We start from the raw sequence: 23115 nt of genomic DNA on the forward strand, positions 1-23115 counted from the left end.
CCAGAGCCCACATACCTCTTCATTCCAGTGCCAAATATCCAGCTTTGTTTTAGGTAACTGCACCTTTTCCTAAAGATTTTATTCATTATCATCTCAAGGATTGCTTAGAAGCAGAAGAACCAACTTTTCAAAACTAAAGAAAAAGAATAGAGAAAGAAAGATTGTGTTAAAAATAAGATAAGGCAGTGTATACAATAATAACATCATTACCAATACAGTATGGTTATGTTTTGTTCCAAAATAACATACTTATATAAAAGACTTTCTGGTTAATTTGAGGTACAATTACTTATACAATGTTTTATTTTTCTAATATGCTATTTTCTAGATCCCTTAGTGGCCACCAGTTAAATGATCAATTTTTAGAAAGGGAAAAAAAAAACCATAGTTTTTATACAAATATAAAATGAACATCTGTTGAGGATTTCATTTACCTCATTAATTAATGAGGGAATCAGGAAGATGTTACAACCAATTCAATGGAAATTTAGAAACATACATGTTTAGGCAAATAAGAATGTTGTAATAAGTTTGCAAATAGACGCAAAATGGATCTAATCCACAGGACATCCCCATAGACATAATTAAACTGCATTTCTATGGAAAATAATCACTTGCATTGTCAGTTTTCTATAATTTATAGAGTGGTAAAATAACTCACAGTCAATGAAAGATTGAATAACTAGGAAAGATCCACTTAAAAAGATATCCAGTAGTCTTTTGGGTCCATTTTAAAGTGATTTTTTTTTCTTTATTTTTTTATTAAATTTATTCAGGTAACATTGGTTAATAACATTATATAAATTTCAGTTGTGGCCCTGGCCATTTGGCTCAGTAGTTGAACATCGACTGGGCATGTGGAAGTCCCAGGTTCAATTCCTGGTCAGGGCACACAGGAGAAGCAACCATCTACTTCTCCTCCCCTCCTCCTCCCCTCCCCCTCTTGCTTCTCTCTCTCTCTCTCTCTCTCTCTCTCTCTCTCTCTCTCTTCCTCTCTCTTCCTATTCCACAACCATGGCTCCATTGATTCAAGCACATTGGCCTGGGCACTGAGGATGGCTCCATGGAGCCTCCACCTCAGGTGCTAAAAATAGCTCAGTTGTGAGCATGGACCCCAGATGGGCAGAGCATCGGCCCTAGACTGGGGTCACCACTAGTGGATCCTGGTTGGGGCACATGCGGTAGTCTGTCTATCTCCCCTCCTCCCACTTAAATTTAAAAAAAAATCAGTTGTAAAGCTTTATATTATAATATAATCTGTATACTTCATTGTGTACTCACCACCTGAAGTCTAATCTCCTTCCATGACCATATATGTACCCCTTTACCCTCTTTGTCCTCCTGCTACTTCCCTTACCCTCTAGTAACCACCATACTGTTGTCTGTGTGTATAAGTTTGTTAATTTGTTGCTTTTTGTTTTTTATCTCACATATGAGTGAAATCACATAGTTCTTATCCTTTTCTGTCTAACTTATTTCACTTAGCATAATACTCTCAACACTCATCCATGTTGTGGCAAATGGCAGTATTTTCTTTTTTATGGCTGAATAATATTGTGCTGTATATATACCACATCTTCTTTATCCAGTCATCCACTGAAAGACAATTAGGTTCTTTCTCTGTCTTGGCTATGGTGAATAATGCTGCAATGAACATAGGGAGCATATATATATATATAAATATTTTCAAATTTGGGGGGCAAATACCCAGCAGAGGGATTGATGGGTCATATTGTAGTTCTATTCTTAAGTTTTTTTAAAGAACATCCATACAGTTTTCCATAGTGGCTGTACCAATTTATATTCCCATCAGCAGTGTACAAGGGTTCCCTTTTCTTCATATCCTCCCCAGCACTTATTTCTTGTCTTATAGATGATAGCTATTCTAACAGGTGTGCAGTGGTATTTTTTTGTGGTTTTGATTTGCATTTTCCTTATAACTAGTGATGTTAAGTATCTTTTCATATATCTGATGGCCATCTATGTGTCTTCTTTGGAAAAGTGTTTATTCAAGTCTTCTGCCCATTTTTTAATTGGATTATTCTGAGTTTTTTAGTATGAATTTTTTATATTAGCTTTTTATCAGAGGTATCGTTTGCTAGCATCTTCTCCCATTCAGTTGGTTGTTTTTTTGTTTTGTTGATGGTTTCTTTTGCTCTGCTGAAACTTTTTAGTCTGATGTAGTCCTATTCATTTTTTCTTTTACTTCCCTTGACTTTTGAATCAAGTTCACAAAAACTCATCTGAGACCAAGGTCTCTAAGTTTACTGCCTGTGTTTTCTTCCATATATTTTATTGTTTCAGGTCTTATATTCAAGTCTTTAATCCATTTTGAGTTCATTTTACTGTAGTGCATCAGATAGCAGTCTAGTTTCATTCTTCTGCATGTGGTTTTCCAGAGTTCTCAACAACATTTATTGAAAAGACTTTCCTTTCCGCATTATATATGTTTTTGGCATTTTTGTGAAAAATTAGTTACCCATATTTGTGTAGGTTTATTTCTGGACTCTTGGATCTGTTCTACTGGTCTGTGAGTTTCTTTTACTGCCAATGTCATACTGCTTTGGTTATTGTAGCCTTGTAGTATAGTTTGAAGTCAGGGAGTGTGATACCTTTGGCTTTGTTCTCTTGTTCAAGATTGTTTTGGCTAGTCAGGGTCTTTTGTGGTCCCATACAAATTTGAGGGTCTTTCATTGTATTTCTGTGATGAAGATCATTGGGATTTTGATAGGAATTACATTGAATCTATAGATGGCTTTAAGTAATATGGGCATTTTTACAATGTTAATTCTTCCAGTCCATAATCACAGAATATCTTTCCATTTCTTTGTGTTCTCTTTAATTTCTTTTAATAGGGTCCTGTCATTTTCAGTGTATAGGTCCTTCACTTCATTTGTTAAATTTATTCCTAAGCATTTTATCCTTTTTTGTTGCAAATGTAAATGGGGTTGATTTCTTCATTTTTTGTTTCTTATGTTTCATTGTTAGTATATAAGAACACAACAGATTTTTGTATATTGATTTTGTATCCTGAAACTTTACTGCATTTGTTTATTGTTTCAAATAGTATTCTTTTATAAAATATTTTAGCAACACAGGGAGAGAGAGAGAGAGAAAGAGAGGAACAGACAGACAGGAAGGGAAAGAGATGACAAAGCATCAGTTTTTCAATGCAGCACATTAGATGTTCATTGATTGCTTTCTCATATGTGCCTCAATCAGGGGGCTCCAGCAGAGCCAGTAAACCCTTGCTCAAGCCAGCAACCTTGGTCTTCAAGCCAGAGACCTTTGGGCTCAGCCAGTGACCATGGGGTCATATCTATGATCCCACGCTGAAGCTAGCAACCCCGTGCTCAAGCTGGTGCACCTGTGCTCAAGCTGGCAACCTCAGGGTTTTGAACCTGGCTCCTCAACATCCCAGACTGATGCTCTATCCTCTGTGCCACCACCTGGTCAAGTTTTTATAATTTTTAACTATACTATTCAGTTTATTTCTCCTCACTCCTCACTCTGATATTATACCACCACTCTCAAACACAAATGTATGCCAAGAGAAGGAAGAAAACAAAATCCACAACCCCTATCAACTTACAATTCAGATGTAATAAGATTGAAAACTAAACCAAAATTATATAATCCTGATGTGATTTTCTGCAAGTTTCTTTTTTTAAGATTTTATTTATTAATGTTTAGAGATAGGAGAGAGAGAGAAGCTGGAAACATCAACTCATAGTAGTTGCTTCCTGTATGTGCCTTGATCAGGTTAGCCCAGGGATTCAAACCAGCAATCTCAGTGTTCCAGGTTGACACTTTATCCACTGCGCCACCATAGGTCAGGGGGTTTTCTGCACGTTTAGATTTGTATTTTGAAATCAGAACATAAGGCAAGGCTAGTAACATCAAAATGACACACCTATAAAGCTACTCTTATTTTGAACAATCCCAATGATTTTTTAAACAACTATGTATATGCAAAAGGAGAGAGGTGAAAGAAATGTAAGAGGAGAAAATAATAAGTTAAATATCTTAGTTACAGACCATATGACGGTGCATTAAAATTAGAGCCTAACTCTGGCAAAGATTTACAGTGACATGAGAACAATTAACCAGGAATGAATTGGTTCTGTTTAACATTATATTAATAAAGTGATTGTTTTTATTATTGTAATCCATGCTTCTGATTCGATAATAGCTTCTAGTAAAGTAAACCATTTTGGGATTTTACGAGTGAATTTGATTATCATTGTTTAATATTTTATTAAATAATATATTATATATTTATATTATTATATATATAATATATATTTATATTATACAGAATAAGCTTTTTGTTAAATAAAATGAACAATTAAACTTGGAAATCAAAGACTACACAGAAGTATAAATCATTCATTTGCTAAGGTTTTTTAAATTCCTAGAGAAGGAAAGATTAAATGCAAAAATTGTAACAGTCCTTGCTGAAGTTTAAGCCTGTCTCTTAAAGAACTCACTTATTCAGCCATTTTTTATTCATCACATAATAATAGTAGTACTTCTAACAAAAAAGAGTTTTTAAATAACCCAAATTAAACTTCAATAATAAGAACTTTTTTATTATACATTTGTACATCAAAATGATTTTTTAAGTACTTATTGACTCCATTTTGAAGATCCAACTTTAAAGGTTCTAAAATAGCCAGTACTATTTAAATTGAATTATCTAAACATTACATTTAAACCGCCTAGCTCAGTTGTCTGCCCTCTCACTGACCTTGTTTCCTCCCACTTGTGGCCAGAAAGCTCAAGATAGTAAATACAGTTGGGAGATCTAGGGGGTTGGGGAAAGTTTCATATGAAAAAGTTATTATTCATTTGGCCATTTGCACTATTATATATTTTTCTTTTGAAATATAATCTTATGCCTTCAATGAGAGAGAACATAGCATATCATACAGCGTATGCACTAGAAAAATTAAGATGACTGCTAGAAGATGGGACCACTTAAAAGCCAAATTGTTTTTAATTGGTGTGAACTTGATGAAGACCTTAGAATAGCGGGTTGGGAGATAAGCCAGTAAGGCCATTTGACATTTGATAAGACTCTCTCTTGGGAGACATAAAGTAGATGTTTATTGTTTTTGCTATTAACCCTTAATGTTCAGCTAGTCAAAACCACACATACGCATAGGCATACTTATTTTTGTTTGTTTGCTGCTTTAAAATAAATATGTTTCAATCATTGCATCCAGTTCATGGGGCTTCAGTAGCATACCCTTTCTACTTTGTGGGTTTTTGTTTTATTTCTTGGTCCTGGGAAGAGACCAAATGCAAAGTGGTTCATGTTATAGGCAAGGCGAGATGAGGGTTTAGTTTGTTCATCATTTATAGTCTACAATTCATCTGGGACTCACTTTGGAATATAAAACATAGATCAGTGTAGCTACTTGTTATTCTTATAAGTTTGTATATGTGGGAAAAGATGGAAAGTAAAACATAAAATAAGCTTGGAGATTACTTATGAATCTCATTGTTCAGCATCTCTTCTAAACATTCTGTAGCAGGAGTTGGTAAACTATAGCCCACAGGCCAAATTCAGACCTTCCTTTACCCTTCCCATTGCCAGTCCTAGTTTTTAATAAATAAAGTTTTATTGGAACACAGCTAAACAAGTCTGTTTACATATTGCCTATGACTGCTTTCACACTACGTTGGCAGAGTTGAGTAGTTGCAACAACAAAGACCTACAAACATGGCTGGTGGAATCTAAAATATATTCAGTAGAACCCTTTAAAGAAAAGTAAGTAGATCCTTGTTCTCATAATGGTCACTGAAGAGGGCTATGATGGGTGACAGAACAATAATCCTTACTGCCTAGGAAAAGCTAATAGGGTGCAGCTCTTTTTGAGAGCTTGTCATCTTTTTTATTTGCAAACAAAATTCAGCACATTATTTAAGAAACATTATTCATCAATTATGTGCTCATATTGAAGAACTTATCATTTTCTTTTGGGTTTTTCTTACACACTAAATAGTTTAGTATTTTGCACTAGCTTCATATAACTCTTTACGACTACACCTGGGATGCAGAATTCAGCATTTGTGGACTTGTCATAACTCTTGTTCCAGGAGCCAAGCAGATATACATGAATGTATAAGAAGAGGATTAAGATTTTTTTATGGCCAATTTTGGTATTGTTTTTCTAAAAAGTTTCTAGAAGTAGCATTATTTAAAAAGAAAGAGACTTCTTAAATTTTTTGGATATTGTTCTCCCACAAATTCTCCAAGTGCCAGAAGATGAAGTCACGAATTCAAAAACAAGAGAGGGAAGTAACATTGTGATGAGAATTTCGCAGGAATAATTCTGGGTGGCCCTTCCTCCCTCATCCACTTTCCTGACCTGGTTGCATATGACCTTCAGTCTCTCCTAGTGGACTGCTCTTCAAGGATAACAAATGTCAGAGCCTCCCTAACGGGACTCTTTCCACGCCTCAGACACCACACCAGGTCCCCCTCTCCATGCACAGCCCAGGCTCAGGCCCAGGGAACATCTTTGTTGTGCTCCTTCCAGTTTGAAAACTTGGATTGGTCTCCTGTTAGAATTTCAGTTTTTCTAAACTAGATATGAACCATTTGCACTTGCTAGGATTTAATGCTGTAACCTTCTTATCAGTTCTTTCCTTCTTTGCCAAAGTCAAGGATAGGGAGCCAGGTTTGCATGCCTCCTCAGCATGACTCCCTGTGAGAAAGCAGTAGGATCATGGAAAAATAAAAAACAATTTTATTCCAAAATTCTTTTTCCAGATTATTTTACTAACTTTTTGAAAATGTTAGTGGTTTCCTCTGGGCTTCTCCCCCCAGCCCCTCTCAAGGTCATTGTAGCTATGGCCATTGTTGGTTAGTGGAAGGGGAAACAAAGCCTTTTTTTGGAATTTGGATATTGTGTTACATTCTAGAGAAACTCAGATAAAAACTAAATTCTTACTACTGTGGCTTCTCTCTGGGGGTTGGGGTGGAGGCCTTTGAGCACACTTGTGTGAGTGCACAGCCTCTCGTTTACTGTCACATGCCTGTGGACTTAAATTTGTAGCGCAGATTTTCTTGGTGATATAAAAAGAACTGTAGTCCGGACTAATTCAAAGAATGTGTGAGGAACAAGACTTTGTTCCATTCTTGGAAACTTACAAAACATGAAAAAACAAAAAACAAAACCCTTTCTACATATAAATAAATCTTGGGAAGCATATTGTGCAGAAAAGCAAAGAAAGTTACAGTATATGAGATCCAGACTAAAAAAAAAATAATACTTCCTTAAATATCTCCAAGGGCTTATTTCGTTATAGATTTTAGTATCAATATTAGTCTGCTATAAGAATAGCCAGCATCTTGCCGCAGACACAAGTGCTGGGATTTAGAGTGAGAGAAGAAACCACCAATTCCCTGTTCTGAAGAGCTACCACTGTGAGTACAGGCAGGGAGAAAGCAGGTGGTCAGTGGCTGGAATGTCTTACAGCTGGGAGTTCATATGACACTCGGGAAGAAACCAATCCAGAAACAGTGGCAAAAGAGCTTATGAACTAAACTGAAGTGCCCATCACAGCACAGGGTAGTGGAGCCCTGAGCACATCCTTGGACAGCCCTGGGCCCTGGTGGAGGGTGCGATGTGGCCCCTCATGATCCCCAGGCTCTGCTGCCTGGGGCTTCTCATCCTGTTCTCTTGTTTGCTTGCTGACTGCAGGTTCATCCCAGAGGCCTGGTCAGCCTGCACAGTTACCTGTGGTGTGGGAACCCAGGTGCGAATAGTCAAGTGCCAGGTGCTCCTGTCTTTCTCTCAGTCCGTGGCTGACCTGCCTGTTGACGAATGTGAAGGACCCAAGCCGGCATCCCAGCGTGCCTGTTATGCAGGACCATGCAACGGGGAAGTTCCTGAGTTTCACCCAGGAGAGACAGATGACCTTCTTGGTGGCCTGCAGGACTTTGACGAGCTGTATGACTGGGAGTATGAGGGCTTCACCAAGTGCTCTGAGTCATGTGGAGGAGGTAAGAAGGGGGTTCTGGCTCAGATCCCCCCCACATCTTGTCCTTTTTCTGTGTCCTCTCTCCCTGTGTGCAGCTGTGGCATGTGATGGCCTCCAGTCCAAGAATGATAAGCGGGAGAGGAAGGGCGGAAGTCTGTCTAAATGTAAAGCATACTGAATGAAACACAGATGGATTTCTCCTTGGACTTGAGTAGCTCTCAGACTGTCAGCTACGAGTGGCCAACACAACTAATTCTTTTACTTTCAGTTGTCATTCTGGTGTATCTGACTGAGAAACACTGCTGACACTGACCTGGCAATGCCCCCAACTTTCTGTTTTCTTTATCTGTGCCCTTGCTCAGTGCACATGGTGCAAACCAGAGCCCGAGATGACAAAACATTCTGCTATTTCCAAGAACAAGTTACAGTCCCTCTGATTTACTCAGCTGATCTCCCAAAGTAATATCTACTTACAAAGGGAGAAGGTATATAAAAGGCAGTTAACACTGTGTTTACCTGGAACTGGAAAGAACTTTAATGATTAAAGTCAGACCCCACTGCCATTTTACAGATGAGAGAACAAAGATACAAAGAAGCTGAGTGACTTGTTCAAGATCACACAGCTTGTTAGTGATAGCCGGACTGGGCTTGCCATTTATTTATTTCTCTGTCTAGAGTCCATCATACTATGCTTCTTTGAGCATCCAGAGAATTCCTGGAGCTTTCTCATTATGAATATTATTTAACTGTTAAATAATACATGTCTGTTGACCTGGTTCTCCGAGGTATATTTCATGGTGACAACAACCGACTCAGTGATTCTTTATTTCAGGTGAAATCTGAATGGGATTGTAGTGGGAGAGGAGGGCATTTAAATCAACAATTAATTCTTCAAGATTACAGTGTTTTTCTTACCACTGTAGAAAACACGTTAGATCCCTATTGCCGCTGCCTCCCCTGACGACTGCGAAGTGAGACTTTCATAGGTGAGGACGGGCTGGCTCACTTCCTGCCAAATCCCCACCACTCGTTCTCAGTTCCCCCTCAGGCACACTAAGGTTCCACATTCCCAATGAAGCTTCTTACTTAAGTATTATAAATATATATATAATTATTTCCCCAAACTGTTTTATAAACCGTGACATTTTGAAAACTCTTTTAAAAAGGCATCTTTTGTCATTATTGAGAATGTAAGGATAGATATGTCCAAACTGTTCCCATGAAGTTGGAAAGGAATGAAAAGTGGAACAAGTACTGGCAAGGAATCTTATTTTCTCCATCAGGTCTTTTAGTAAGTGTTTTATTGTTTTGACCTTGAGATTCTTGTTTGTTTCTAAGTCTTCCATGTTCAAACTGTGAGTTTTTTAAGTGGTTTAATGGAGAGCCCTGTTCTTTTAGAACCTAAATTTTTCCATCTGATTCTGGAAGAGTTTCCTGGAATTCAGCTAATCTGTTTTTATGGTGTTCTCCACTCACACTAACGACATCTTTTTGTCTGGACTTAACGAGGAAGAAGTGAGAAATACACTGTGGTGATCTCTGAGCCCAGGCAGGAGCTATGGGGTTCCGTGGAAAGGCCACAACTGGCGGCCACTGTTGCGTCTTTCCAATATAACAAATGACTCAAGTGTTCAGATGGTATGTGTCCCCAATTGCGGTGATCACTTGAATTGAATGTTCATTATCTCTAGTCTGAAACAAAAGTGCTTTGGGAAAAAATTATTAATGGTCTCTTCAGTTATGATTCTCAGTTACATGTCAAGCCTAGAACTTTATGAACAGATGGGAAAAAATAGATGCAGTGATGGATTATATCATATAAACAAACAGATACCTTTATCTTTAAGGTATCAATGCCTATCAATCAGGCATATAAAATTCAAAGTGTAGAGAGCTTATGGAATGTTTTTCATTTGAAGTGTTTTCAGAAGATATTGATTTAGAAATAAGATTGGATCTTGATATACAATTAATCGCTACCTGTAGGAACTGAGTGTCTCTGTACAACATAAATTGTACTTCCTTTATGTCCAAGGCAGAGTAGAGTTACTGAAATGTCTTAGGTCTTAATTGTCAACAATTGTGCACACTTACCTACAGTTATGTCCCTGTGCCAAGGCCATATATTTACACCTAAAATGTTAAGAGTTAAAAATTCCAAAGTGGTGAAAATATGTTTGGGATATGTGGGTCCATATGATGCCCATATGCACTAAAATATTATTTTGTTATATGGGACATGTATATTTTGAAGTTTGTGTTTGGCAGTAACATTTTATTGTATTATCAACTTTGATCTTTCACCAAAATATAACTCACAAGGTTATATATATTTTTTAATCATTTTTACTGAAGGCAACCAAAAACATAAAAGCAGATAGATTTTAAATCAATTTTGGACTAAAAGGCCAGTCAGGCTAATTTTATTTTATTTTTTTAATCTCAAGAGATGAAATTGGATAGACACAAAAGTAACCTTTCCCCTAGCAGAGGTAGCAACCAGAAGGAACTAGTTAGTAATTTAGGCTGCAGTTGGTGACTACGTTTCCCCAAGCTGTCATCAAATTTCATGTAACAATTATGCTATTCTGAGAGAGATAAACAATGGAAACCCCACTTTCTAGAAGATTAAAAATGAGCCTAACCTGTTCATGACCATTTCCTGAGTCCCCCTATCATCTCTGTGTTATATTTTAATTTCCCCTACATGCACTAATAGGTGAGTCAAGGAGAATGGATTTGAATGTGAACAGCTTTAAGATATTGAACTCCTAGATGATAAAGTCAACTTTAAACTCTAGCTGAGGGAAAACTGGATATTTGTTTCAGCAAGAATGACAAAGTCTTGTGCCTATGGTTCCCTTTTCTTTATGAATGCTCTCTCTGTATGCTTATGTCAACAAAGGCAAACTCAGGCCCTGGCTAGTTGACTCAGCGGTAGAACATCGGCCCAGCATGTGGAAATCCTGGGTTCTTTTCCCAGTCAGGATATATAGGAGAAGCACCCATCTTCTTCTGTACCCCTTCCCCTCCCCTTCTCTCTCTTTCTCTCTCTTTCTTTCTCTCTCTCTCTCTCTCTCTCTCTCTCTCTCTCTCTTTCTCTTGTGTTCCCTCCTGCAGCCATGACTTGAATGAGCAAGTTGGCCCAGGGCACTGAGGATGGCTCCATGGCCTCACCTCGGGCGCTAAAATAAATCAATTGCCAAGCAGCAGCCCCAGATGAGCAGAGCATCACCTGGTAGGGGTCCTGCACAGTGGATCACAGTCTGGCGCATGCAGGAGTCTGTCTCTGCCTTCCTGCCTCTCACTTGATAAAAAAAAAAAAAAGAGGCAAACTCAAAATCATAAAGTACTGTACTTAAACATATGTTCTGTGTTGGTTTAGAATGTCCTTCTAAGTGCACATATTAGCCTATTTGGAAAGAGCACAGACTGGATGAGCTAACTTCTCACTTCCTGGCCTGCCTCCCCTGGGCCAAGTATACTGTGAACCCGCAGGTGAAGTCCTCACATTTCCGTCCTCCTCCAACTTCCCACACTCCCCATTCCAAGGCAGCTCCCTCACTTCTCTTTCTCTCCTCCAGGTCTCCTGTTCCCACCTCCCCTTCGCCTGAACTGCATACTAGGCTGAGAATGCCCTGCCCTTTAGGCATTTCATTCATCAGGCTGCAAAAATTTATTGTGTGTTGACTACAGGACTGGCCCCAGATACTCCCCTATTATGAGCTCTGTCCTTCATTTCCCCCACCATCCCAAGCCCCACCTTAAAATGCTGAGGCAACTGGCCCCCATGGCAATAGACATTTCACTCATACTGCTGCAGAGGCCCAGGACATTGTTTTATATTGTGCTGGATTAGAATTCAGGAGCTAAAACACTACTTAATCTTAGCACTTAACCACCCTGAAGGCTATTTTTATCTTGAGCTATGATTATTGGTTTAGTTTAGAGTAATGTTAACTTTGTTCTGCCTATCCAAGAAAGGAGATTACAGATATCCTTGTGGAAAGACTTAACCCCTGAAGTCTTGAAGGACCTAAGTTCTATAAACAAGGAGTTCACAAAGTAAAAAAGGTTGCATTACTCATATCACACACACACACACACACACACACACACACACACACACACTTGCAATACTTTTTTTTTTAACAGACAGGAAGAGAGTCAGAGAGTGACAGATAGGGACAGACAAGAAAGGAGAGAGATGAGAAGCATCAATTCTTCATTGCAGCTCCTTAGTTGTTCATTGATTGTGTTCTCATATGTGCCTTGACCAGAGGGCTACAGCAGAGTGAGTGACCCCTTGCTCAAGCCAGCGACCTTGGGCTTCAAGCCAGTGATCTTTGCGGTCATGTCTATGATCCCACACTCAAGCCACAGACCCTGCACTCAAGCTGGTGAACCTGTGCTCAAGCTGGATGAGCCTGCACTCAAGCTGGTGACCTTGGGGTTTTAAACCTGGGTCCTCCGTGTCCCAATCCAATGCTCTATCCACTTGCCACCACCAGGTCAGGCATTGCAATACTTTCAATAAGGCCAATGATAACTTGTTGAACTAAGCCCAAATATGCAGTATTTTATTGTAGAGCAACGTTTAGTATCTCCTGAATATTACCAAGTAGGTAAATAAATTGTAAACTTAATTTTTTATTGTATTTCTTAATATAACCACTACTCTAGATTCTGTATGGAATGGTTAGCCTCAACCAGTGCCTTGCCATCATTACCTTACTAATGCCAGACAATTCCAATGGGACAGATCAGTGATGATATCAGCCATTTTTTTGTGAGATGTTTTGCTATTTCATCATACCATGAATTTCAAATGGCTCATCCCAGCTGGAAGCAAGAGAAGCACTGTGGAGTCAGCATTACAGAATATGATAGAGTAGCTTGAATGTCTTGTATAAATCCCAAATTCTCCATTCTCAACTGGCTATTATTTATTTAAATTACATTTTTAAATTCATAAAAACTTAGAAAAAAGTTTATATTCATGGCCACAGGATAAATATTGTGACTGATTATTTTTTTTAATGTTTGATTTATGAAACTAGGAAGAAGAAAGATGGTATGGATTCTGGCTTTAAAATGCCACTTTTTGACTGATGTTCTTGAGGAGTGACCTAAGCCAGTATAACATCACCTTAGGAAGCATTAGCCTGTTGATCAGGGTACTCACTTGGTGAAACATAAGGTGGATAGGAGGAGGAAAGGAACAGGGCTAAGAAGTGTTGAGTCAGTTGTATTATATCAGGTATTAAATTGCAAAGCAATGCAGAAAATAAAATAAGAAAATATGTGTGTATTTATATATGATGTGTGTATTTATATATGAAACTACTAATATGGATTGTCACATGCTCTATTGTAACTATATACAAATATTTAACTACAGATAGATAGCTTTACAGATCTTTATATACATAGCTATGTATGACTACAACATATTATCCATAATGTTCTGTCTCGTCTGTTTCTTAAACTTAATTCTGCTAAAATGATTCCAGACAAATGTCTAGGCTATTCCTGAATATCTCCAGAAGATAACAGCCTCTTAGTATTTTTAATGTTAATGCTGCCAGCCATTAAAGCTCCAGTGCTAAGGCACAGCTCCACTGTTTGTCAACAGTATGACCTTAGGAAGGTTTGTCACCTTTCTGAGCCTCTGTGTTCTTAGCTGTAAACTGGGGATAAAAATAGTGCTTTCCTCATGGAGTTGTTGAGAAGATTGAATGACGTTTGTCAAGCTCTTAGCCTTATACCTGGCCAATAATGTGCAACCTGTAGATTTTGACTATTATGACTGTGGGCCCCAGAATGAGAGGTCTGATCATTACCTTACCCAGTTCAATGCTTCTTTGCTCCATGAAAGTCTTCATAGAGGATTCTGCTCACCACCTTAGAAGACCTGCCAAGTAACCTTGTGCCTGTCTATGCTTAGACTCCCGTTCTACTAGCTCTGAGTCAGGGGCATGCAGGTGTCAGTGGGAACATTGTTTCTATGGATATACAGAAGATTGCCTTTTATAGATAGTCATCATGCATCTTGTTCTCTTTCTTTGTTCTAAAGAAACTGCCCTAGTTTACTAAAAAAAATGAACCAGCCTGACCTGTGGTGGCGCAGTGGATAAAAGCATCAACCTGGAAATACTGAGGTTGCTGGTTCAATACCCTGGGCTTGCCTGGTCAAGGCACATATGGGAGTTGATGCTTCCTGCTCCTCCCCCCTTCTCTCTCTCTCTCTCTCCTCTCTATAATGAATAAATAAAATCTTTAAAAAAAAAAAGTGGAAAAAAAAAAAAATGAACCAGAATCAAAAGAATACCAACAAAACCTGGATCCCGGATGCAAGGCCCCAGAAGAACAGCACTTCACCGATGGCTGGATAGTAAAACATGGCTCTTGGCCTCCCTTCCAAATACAACAGTCTTCTGTTGATTAAAATGTAACATGCAAAGGTCTTGGGGCCATTTTTTTTTGTCACCCTGCTCTCCTTCTGTATTAAATTATCACATTTCAGTATTGGCAGCTATAGAGCTTGGTGGCATTTTTTTTAAAGCGTTTCAACAGTACCAGTAGCAGCCGGCCCCCTCGGGGGAGTTAAGCTCTTCAAGGGGCACGCTTACAGAGGCGCAATCATATGTGTACTTTCTCTCTGATCAAGCGGTATTTGACAAGATGGGCAGCCCTGGGCTTTAGACTGCTGTCTCTGACATGCAGCGAGAGTCCTACCAATCACAGAGACCTCCCGCCAGCTGCCTTGTCTACACTTCATCACCCCACACACACCCACTCTGGCCTGACAGTGTGATTTGTACACAGGTGTCCAGGAGGCTGTGGTGAGCTGCCTGAACAAACAGACACGGGAGCCTGCTGATGAGAACCTGTGCGTGACCAGCCGCCGGCCCCCAAAGCTCCTAAAAGCCTGCAGTTTGGATCCCTGCCCATCAAGGTAACAGGCATGTTGCCTGCCCTGCTACCCAGGAGTGTGTTCAGAGCTGGGTGTGTCTGTCCATGGGCAAAACCAGAACGCTTATTGTTACCCAATGTTTTGAAAACCAATTAGCATCAGTTCAAACTTTGAGTCAAATCCACTTAAATTTAATTGAAACCAGGGCTTTGGAATTCCAGCCCAATGGTCATGCTCAGGGTCCAGAAGTCTCCGAGCACTGAGGCGAGTCCTGTGGCACGGCCGGTATGTGCACGTGCTGCGGGCTGCTTTCTCCTGGAGGGAGTATCAACTGACCACAGACCTCATGGTCTCTGCCACCTTTGAGCCTGTGTCCCAAACCCTCACACCATAATAACAGATTGGCTCATGGAGCATCTGGGTGGTATAATTGGTCCACTGTAAATCTGTGTGCACACAGCATGTAGATTCATTATAGCGTGCTCTGGGGTGTATGTGTGTCATTTCACATGCATAAAATCAATTAGAGCATTTTATGGTTCAGCCCTGCCTGGGTCTCATTATTACCCAACCCTGAGTCTTAATCAATCTAATCACTGCTTCAGTCCACACAGTTTTGTGGTGTCTTGAGAGACTCACCCTCAGATACTTCTTTGGAGCAAATCTCTGTAGAAGCTAAACCATCTCATCTATGATTCTTGTCTCAAAAGGAAATGTTTAAAGAACCAAAGCCATTCTTTCAAGTCAGCTATTGGGATGAAGAATGTTGCCAGATAAGGTCATATCCTAGATATGAAGGGGAATACTGTTTCTGAATGGTATCTCTTCTGTTTCTGCAAAGTACCCCATAAGAAGCCATGGGTTACCTTCAGGAATTAACAATAATTTGCTGGTCAAGCTGCAGCTGCTTGCCTTATTTCTCAGCCAACTAGATGCCTTGGGGATTTCAAGGATGTAGATACAAGCCTCCCCAGATCAGAGCCCAATCTCACAGTGACATTTTCCCTGCTGGTCACCAGCATTGTTCCATATATTGATCTGAGTGGTGGGCCCAGCTTCCCCTTTTATTTTATTTTTTTATGGGTTTTTTTTTATAATTTTATTTTTTAATGGGGCGATATCAATAAATTAGGTTACATATATTCAAAGATCAACAAGTCCAGGTTATCTTGTCTTTCAATTATGTTGCATACCCATCACCCAAAGTCAGATTGTCCTCTGTCACCTTCTATCTAGTTTTCTTTGTGCCCCTCCCCCTCCCCCTTTCCCTCTCCCTTTCCCCCCTCCCCCCCGTAACCACCACACTCTTATCAATGTCCCTTAGTTTCACTTTTATGTCCCACCTACGTATGGAATAATGCAGTTCCTGGTTTTTTCTGATTTACTTATTTCACTTCGTATAATGTTATCAAGATCCCACCATTTTGCTGTAAATGATCTGATGTCATCATTTCTTATGGCTGAGTAGTATTCCATAGTGACCAGCTTCCCCTTTTAAAGGCAGAAGTGAAGAGGGCCACCAGTGCCATGTTCTCTAGTCTAAAGGAACCAGAAAATCCATCAGCCACTGCTTAGAGCAGCACTGCACCCATGAGAACAGCAGCCAGTAAAACAATCAAGGGCTGGATCCAGAAAAGCTAGATCCAGGGCATGGACCACTGTGAAACCTCTTTTCTGTCTGTCTGACCTGATTTACATCTCTGTCCTAACCTCCCTGTTCTCCAGTTGAGCAAACCTAAGACCTAATTGCGTGGGCAAAGGGTGCGACCCCCTTCTATTGGGCACTGTTGTCCCCAGAAAGGAAGAATCTGAGTGGTTTCCTCATGGACAGCCTGCGAGGGCCTTGGCTAAATGTCCACGGGCCTGGTCTCCCATCCTAGTGCTGTCACCGTTAGCTGTGTGGCATTGGGCAAGTTGCCTGCCCTTTCTATTTCCACATCTGCAAAATGATCTGAGGTCACCACATCCTGGTCAAATAGCCCCTGAATCTTCATTCTTCTGATTCTACTGTAGACAGAACAATGAAACTGACTACTGCCGCTATATTGTGCTGATAATTGATGTCATTTCTGTCTGCTTATTTACTATCACTTTAAAAATAAGCATAAGTGTTTTTCCAACCACATTCCAGTGTTATAATGACATCCAAATGCTGGGATGAGTGAAGGCAATGTCGAGGAGTCAGTACCTGGGACTAGCTGAAAATCTTCTGAGATTTGCAGCCACTAAACCCATCCCTTCCTGGGGCAGCAGAAAGAATAGGACACGAGGTGTCACTTTTCATCCTCAAAGTATTGGCAGTGGTTAAATTAGATGAGCTTACTTTACACTACAATGTTTATATTGACTCCTGGACGAGAACTCTTGTTATGCTTAGCTTTATTTCATTTGCTCCAGAGACACTTAGTGCTTTGATTTCCCACCAGCCAGTTGTCAGACAGACGAGCAAGACCTCTTTTATTTGGTATATCCAGAGACTTCTCAGGCCAGCCATACATAGATAAGCACTTGTAGGTTGATGCTAATTAAAACAATAAAGTGAGTGCATGTACAGTGGGCTAGTATGATTCACTCTCTTCATCCAGTCAAAGAGCTAAAGCGGATCTTCATCTTAAAAATGAGAACCCTATGGAGAAGAATTCCTGGGGGATATTTCACTGTGACATAAAGGGGGAAATTTTTTTCTCTTTCTAAAGGTTGGTGTAAAATGTATATGAAAGAGAAAATGTGTTTGGTAGGGACATCACAATGCAGTGTTGATTTCTCACACACCTTCTGTTCAGGTGGGAGTAACTTAAATCTTTAATTCACAGAAATTCTCATTGTGCATGGATCATTGTTTTCTGTACATTTTAGGGTGTCCTCATCTGGGCACTAAATTTCCATACACTGTCTTTTGGGGTCTTGGTATATGCTGATGTCCATGTGTTCAAAGAACCGTAGCATTTTCCATGGAATATACAGAAAGGACATTTCAAGTCTTGGTCACAGGACTCACATCTCTGAGAGGAGGCGACTGGTTAAGTAGCTTTCCTGGGCAGCTGTCAGTTCCACTGAATACCAGCTAGGAAACCACTTTTCCTCTTCTGTGTGGTCAGAGTTATTAGATCCCAGGGTGAGTATCAAAGGCCCCTGGGCATGTTCTGTCTGGGCAGTCTTTCTAGGATTATACATCCCTACTTCTGACTGACTCTGTGTGAATGGCAGAGCTGGCATCAGAGGCCCATGACCAGCTTTCACCGGGTCTAGGTGGATAATTTCTTACCCCTAGCTCTTCACAGGAAGGGGATATCTCAAGCTAGAAATACTGTCTTATCATTCCCACTTGTGTGTGTATGTGTGCATGCACAAGAACTGCCTGTGTTTTTTAGGACATTTAAAAAAAAAAGTAGTTATCTACTAAAGAGAACGATATTTTAAAATCCTTACTCTCGGCCTATGTCTTTCTCCTCCTCTCTCTGCAGCTTATGCCTAGAAAATGGATGACACATAGCAGGGGCTTATTAACTATTTACTGAATAAAAATGAGTATAAAGGACAAGAGCCAAAATTATAAGTAGTAGTGTTTAGATCCTATTATTATTGATAGCTGGAAAGACTGCAGTGCTATCTGCTCTCAATCCCTTTTATCCCTTCTCTCTCACCTACCAGATAGTACTGAAATGCCATCATTAGAGTCTCTTCCTTAAGTTGAAGACTTTAAATACCAATCTGAAATATAAACAGCCTAAGGATAAGTAACCTTTATGTTAGCAATCACACATCGCAAAGTATCCTTAATATAAGAGTAGGAAGGCAATCTTTAATACAGAGGATTGTTGAATGAACTGTTGGCATTGTCCAGAACGAAGCTTGTTCATCAGAGAGATAGAAGGTAGTATACATCATGACAGTTATTAATCCCTTAGCAACCTTGCCTAAAATTGGCCAGAAGAAATTAGGATTATTTTTTCTTGTGTGCTGACAGTGAGAATTTTGCATCAAAGTTGATAGCAAGAAAGCTGTCATTACAAGGAAGAAAAATCACTGTAGGCACCTGTACCGCCATCTGAGTAATTGGTGTCTAGAAGGCCCACTACCCTGCCAACCTTCACTGGTGGGTTAGACCAGCTAATGGAAGAAATGCCACAGAGGAGCTAATATCAGTCATTAGGAAAGAGGTCAGCCTCCTGCTCCCAATGAGAAAGCTTTCTGAGTATTATAGTCACTATACAAGGTAATACATGAATATTCTCATTCTTTATAAGTCAAGCATAGCACAAGTAAGCAAGAAAGGCACACACTTCCCTTTCTCCACTATGCTCCACAGTTCCAATCCCTTCTTCCCAAAGATAAACACTGTTCATGGTTTGGTACATGCCTTTCCAGACCTTTTGCTGTGAATTTATACATATATACGAACACATACAAATATATAAGGCATTCTTCCCTTTGTAAATGGGAATCTTTTTATCTTGTTCAGCAATTTGATTGTTCACTTAATATGCACTAAAGATCTTTCCCATCCCTGAGACCACCAAAATAAAAAGCAACAAATTTACACCTATGTTCAAATTCTGCTCTGTTGCATTTAGCTATGTGACCTTCAGGAGGGTTCTCGGGTTCTTCATGTCTAAAAGAGGATCATAGAGGGCCCTGAGAAAAATTTATTTTCTTCTCCTTCCCTTTTATTTCATGGTGAGAAATACTTTATTTTTAAATAACACAATATTTTGTATTCAGGACTTAACTCAAATTTGATTAGCTTTTTCTTTCTTATTCAACTAAGGCTTCATTGAGCAGCTCCCTCGTTCATACCGGCAACGACATGAGCAGCCTAAGGGAAGCCAGAAACCACTACCTTAAAAAAAAATAGAAAGAAAGAAAAAAGAGTATGACTGTTATTAATTATAAGCATTTGATAGCTTGGCCAGTGTGTGTTGAAAAGATTTGGTAAACGTACCTGGAGGAGGGGAAAGAAGTAAGCAATGAAAGCCAGATGGCTGAAAATGAAGGAAATTCCAGGCAATTTCTGCAGCTTTGTTCTAACATACTTTTTAAACTAAACTTTTATTTCTCTGCAACAGAGAACAGCTGAGTGGTGTAGAACAGATAAACAGTGGGGGGGGGGGGGGGGCTCATAACTCCAGGAACATTACTTGGTGTCTGCCCCCTCTGCCCCAACCCCAATCTCTTTCCTCAGACCCAGGGCAGTTCCTAGTACCAGCAAGAACTCTAAAGGAGGTTTGAGATTCCCTCTTTGAGATGAGAGAGTTAAGGAAAACATCTTAAAGGTCACACAGTCTCCTCTTAAAAAGCACACTTCAGAATGCCTTTTATTGTCCACTAACAAAAGCCATGCATACTAGCACCAAATGATTTTCAATTTCTAATTTTATTTTATATTAACCTAAAATGGCTAGAGCAGAAGGTGTTGCCTTTTTATACAACCACGTTTTAATTTAAATGTTGGGGCCTTCAAAGCTTTGCAGGCACCTTCCCCCTTTGACAACTTACTTTAAGGTTACCGTTTCAACATGCTCTCTAAATATTGGTTTATCTTCTGCTGTGTTCCCAAAGTTTCCATATGCTGCCTTTTGGTTCTTACCATACTAACATTTAAGTGCTTAGAGCAAAAGCACCTCAAAGCTCACGGACGTCCACAGAAATCCAGTGCAGATTTGGAGGCCATACTCAGGCGCCGTAGGAGAACTAATGCTGTTACTGCTGTCATACTCCTCGGTAATCCAGTGCATAACTGTGCCGCCTCTCTCCTTTCTCCCACTTGTCCACTGAGGGACAAGTTCCAGCAGAGGAAACTGCCAAGACCTGTTTCTTCACTGTTGGACTTGATTGGCCCAATGGCAGCCTCTGTTATTTCTCTACCAAGGAATGTGTTGGCCCGGTGATCAGAATTGTCCCCAGCAGCATTCTGACATCAACAAGAGTAAATGTCACGTGTATAATTGCCCCAAGGCTTAAATCTTCATTTTTCCTAAAGACAGCCCTTCCTCTGGTTACACATTACCTGTTCTATCAATCTCAAATCTCTAGAAAATGAACTTTGATGATACGTATTAGAACTCACTTTGCATGCATAGAGTCAGTTGTTGCATGAACCTGGGGTAAAAATCAAAAGATTGAATCTACCTTCCCATGATTTCACCTGAAAGCACAATGCCTTGTTCTAAAAAGGTCGAAACATCAGCTTGAGGCAAATCCATTCAATTAAGTCCAGAGATGTTAAAAGCCTGGTTTTTAACATCTTTGTAATTGGACAGCCCCTGTAATGGACTTTCCCAGAGTCCATGTAATTCTGCCTGGGCTCTGGGAAAGTTTTTATACTGATCACTGACTGAAGTTAACCTTCTGCACAAAAAAATATGGCCAAAAATGTTTCACATATCAATTCAGTGAAAAATAAAATGCACTGGGCATTTTCATATACATGGTCTGTTTGTATTTGGTCCTCAACGATGACTAGAAGACAAAAAGCCAGTAACACCGTAATTGCTGTGAATGAGGCGAGCACGGGGCTCTGTGGGAACAGGAGGCTTCCTGGAGGAGGCAATGACTGTGCTGAATCATAAGGCCTAAGTAGAAGTTCCCCGGGTGAAGAGGAGAGAGGACAGACACTGCAGGAGAAAGGAGAAGTCTGAACACAAAGGACAAGAAATGGAAGTTGGTGTTAGAGGGCAGGTAGGGGCCAGGTCCAGGATGGCCCAATGTGCTAAATTAAGTAACCATTGAAGAGAGTTAAAGAGAGGAGTGGAGAAGCAGATTCTCTTGGGGAATATTGCCTCTGGCTGCTCATGCAACAGACCTAAAGTGGTGATGGTGGCTAACTTTTATATTATAGACATCATACTTTTTCTCATATAGAGTCACCAATAAATAATGTGCTCTGTGTGATGTACACACATCATTATACTTTCATTGAAATTAATAATGACTCTTGCCCTAGGTATGTTAGCCTTTTGCATGTTCCTACAATCAGCCCAGTGTGATGTGGACTCAGTCTGTCCACCTGGCAGGAGAATAGAGCCCCATGTAGGGCATCATAAAGGAAATAATGAGAGGTGCAGCTGGACGGTCCCTGAGGCCTTTCCAACTCGAGCATTCTGTGATTCTTTAAAGGTAATGATAATTACCCACAGAGTTGAAGCTTTTCAAGAAGGAAAGAAAAAGTAAATTCTATTAGATAAATACCTGGAGTCAGATTTAAGTCTTGAATACAAAGCACCTCTATTAGTCACAAAACAGGAACTGGCTTTAACTATAAATTAAGGAGCCATGAGAAGTCTATAGGGAACAAGACTTACATTTTCATAAGAAAAAATTTAGGTGAGAGGATTCAGGCATCACGGATGGTAAAACACTGAGATGATGAACATATTTATAATACCTGAATAGTGTTTGTCCATGTGTAAAAGGATATAAAATGTCCTGCATCCTTCAATTTAGACTTTTATAGTGCCCTCTAATATAACTAAAATTTCTCTTCATTCAGCCTCCTTTAAACAAATATGGATTGAATGCCTACTTCATGCCAGGCATTGTGCTGACAATTCAGTGATGAACAGACCCACTTTGTTCCCTGAATCAGGATTTTGGGAATGGTCCTGGAGGAGACATTACATTTTTTTCAATCTTGGTTACTTTAAGTGCTGTGCTTCTGAAGACAGTTATTAAAGCAAACAAACTCCCACATTCTTCCCTGCGCCAAGAACTGACATATCTGCACCAGTCATCAATTCCATTGCTTGCAAGCACCACAGGGATGGAAACCTCGCCACCAGATAGCTTCTGCTGTGGATATGGTGAGGAAACATTGGCGTTTTACAGTTCAAAAGTCTTCCAGCTTACAAATCATTCAACAGAGGTGGAGTGGAGACTCCCAAAGTAAATCTTTTCTATTTTTTTTTTAACTTTCCCTATAATTCAGTGTTTCAAAATTCAAAAGTCCTGAAGTCACTTGCTAAGGGCAAGTGATGATTTGGCCAAAGTTTTGAGATGAAAATGATTGCTGCCCGAATATACCCAATGACTTCTTCGGAAATTTTGAAAGAACGCCTTAGGCGCAATTTGAGAAGAAGAACTTTTCTGTGACCTTAGTGTTAGGAATCTGCTATCTTACTATGTTCCTTGACCTTGACAAACAAAGAACTAGGAAAAAGACCTGAGAAAAGGATGGAGAAAAAGAGATAGTTAAGCAATATAAAAAT

The 23115-nt window shown here is 39.7% G+C and overlaps 1 protein-coding gene across 5 annotated transcripts in view; it reads left to right on the forward strand.

Moving 5' to 3' along the window:
* The window catches only part of ADAMTSL1 (ADAMTS like 1), a 1054626-nt gene that overhangs the window by 826415 nt on the left and 205096 nt on the right, over positions 1 to 23115 (forward strand). For all 5 annotated transcript variants that reach the window (XM_066257319.1, XM_066257321.1, XM_066257318.1 and 2 more), the window contains 2 exons: positions 7716 to 8017; positions 14824 to 14953. In XM_066257319.1, coding sequence (XP_066113416.1) covers positions 7716 to 8017; positions 14824 to 14953 — 432 coding nt within the window. The remainder of the gene's footprint in view (positions 1 to 7715; positions 8018 to 14823; positions 14954 to 23115) is intronic.

Source organism: Saccopteryx bilineata, chromosome 2 (assembly GCF_036850765.1).
Source record: "Saccopteryx bilineata isolate mSacBil1 chromosome 2, mSacBil1_pri_phased_curated, whole genome shotgun sequence".
Taxonomy (NCBI): domain Eukaryota; kingdom Metazoa; phylum Chordata; class Mammalia; order Chiroptera; family Emballonuridae; genus Saccopteryx; species Saccopteryx bilineata.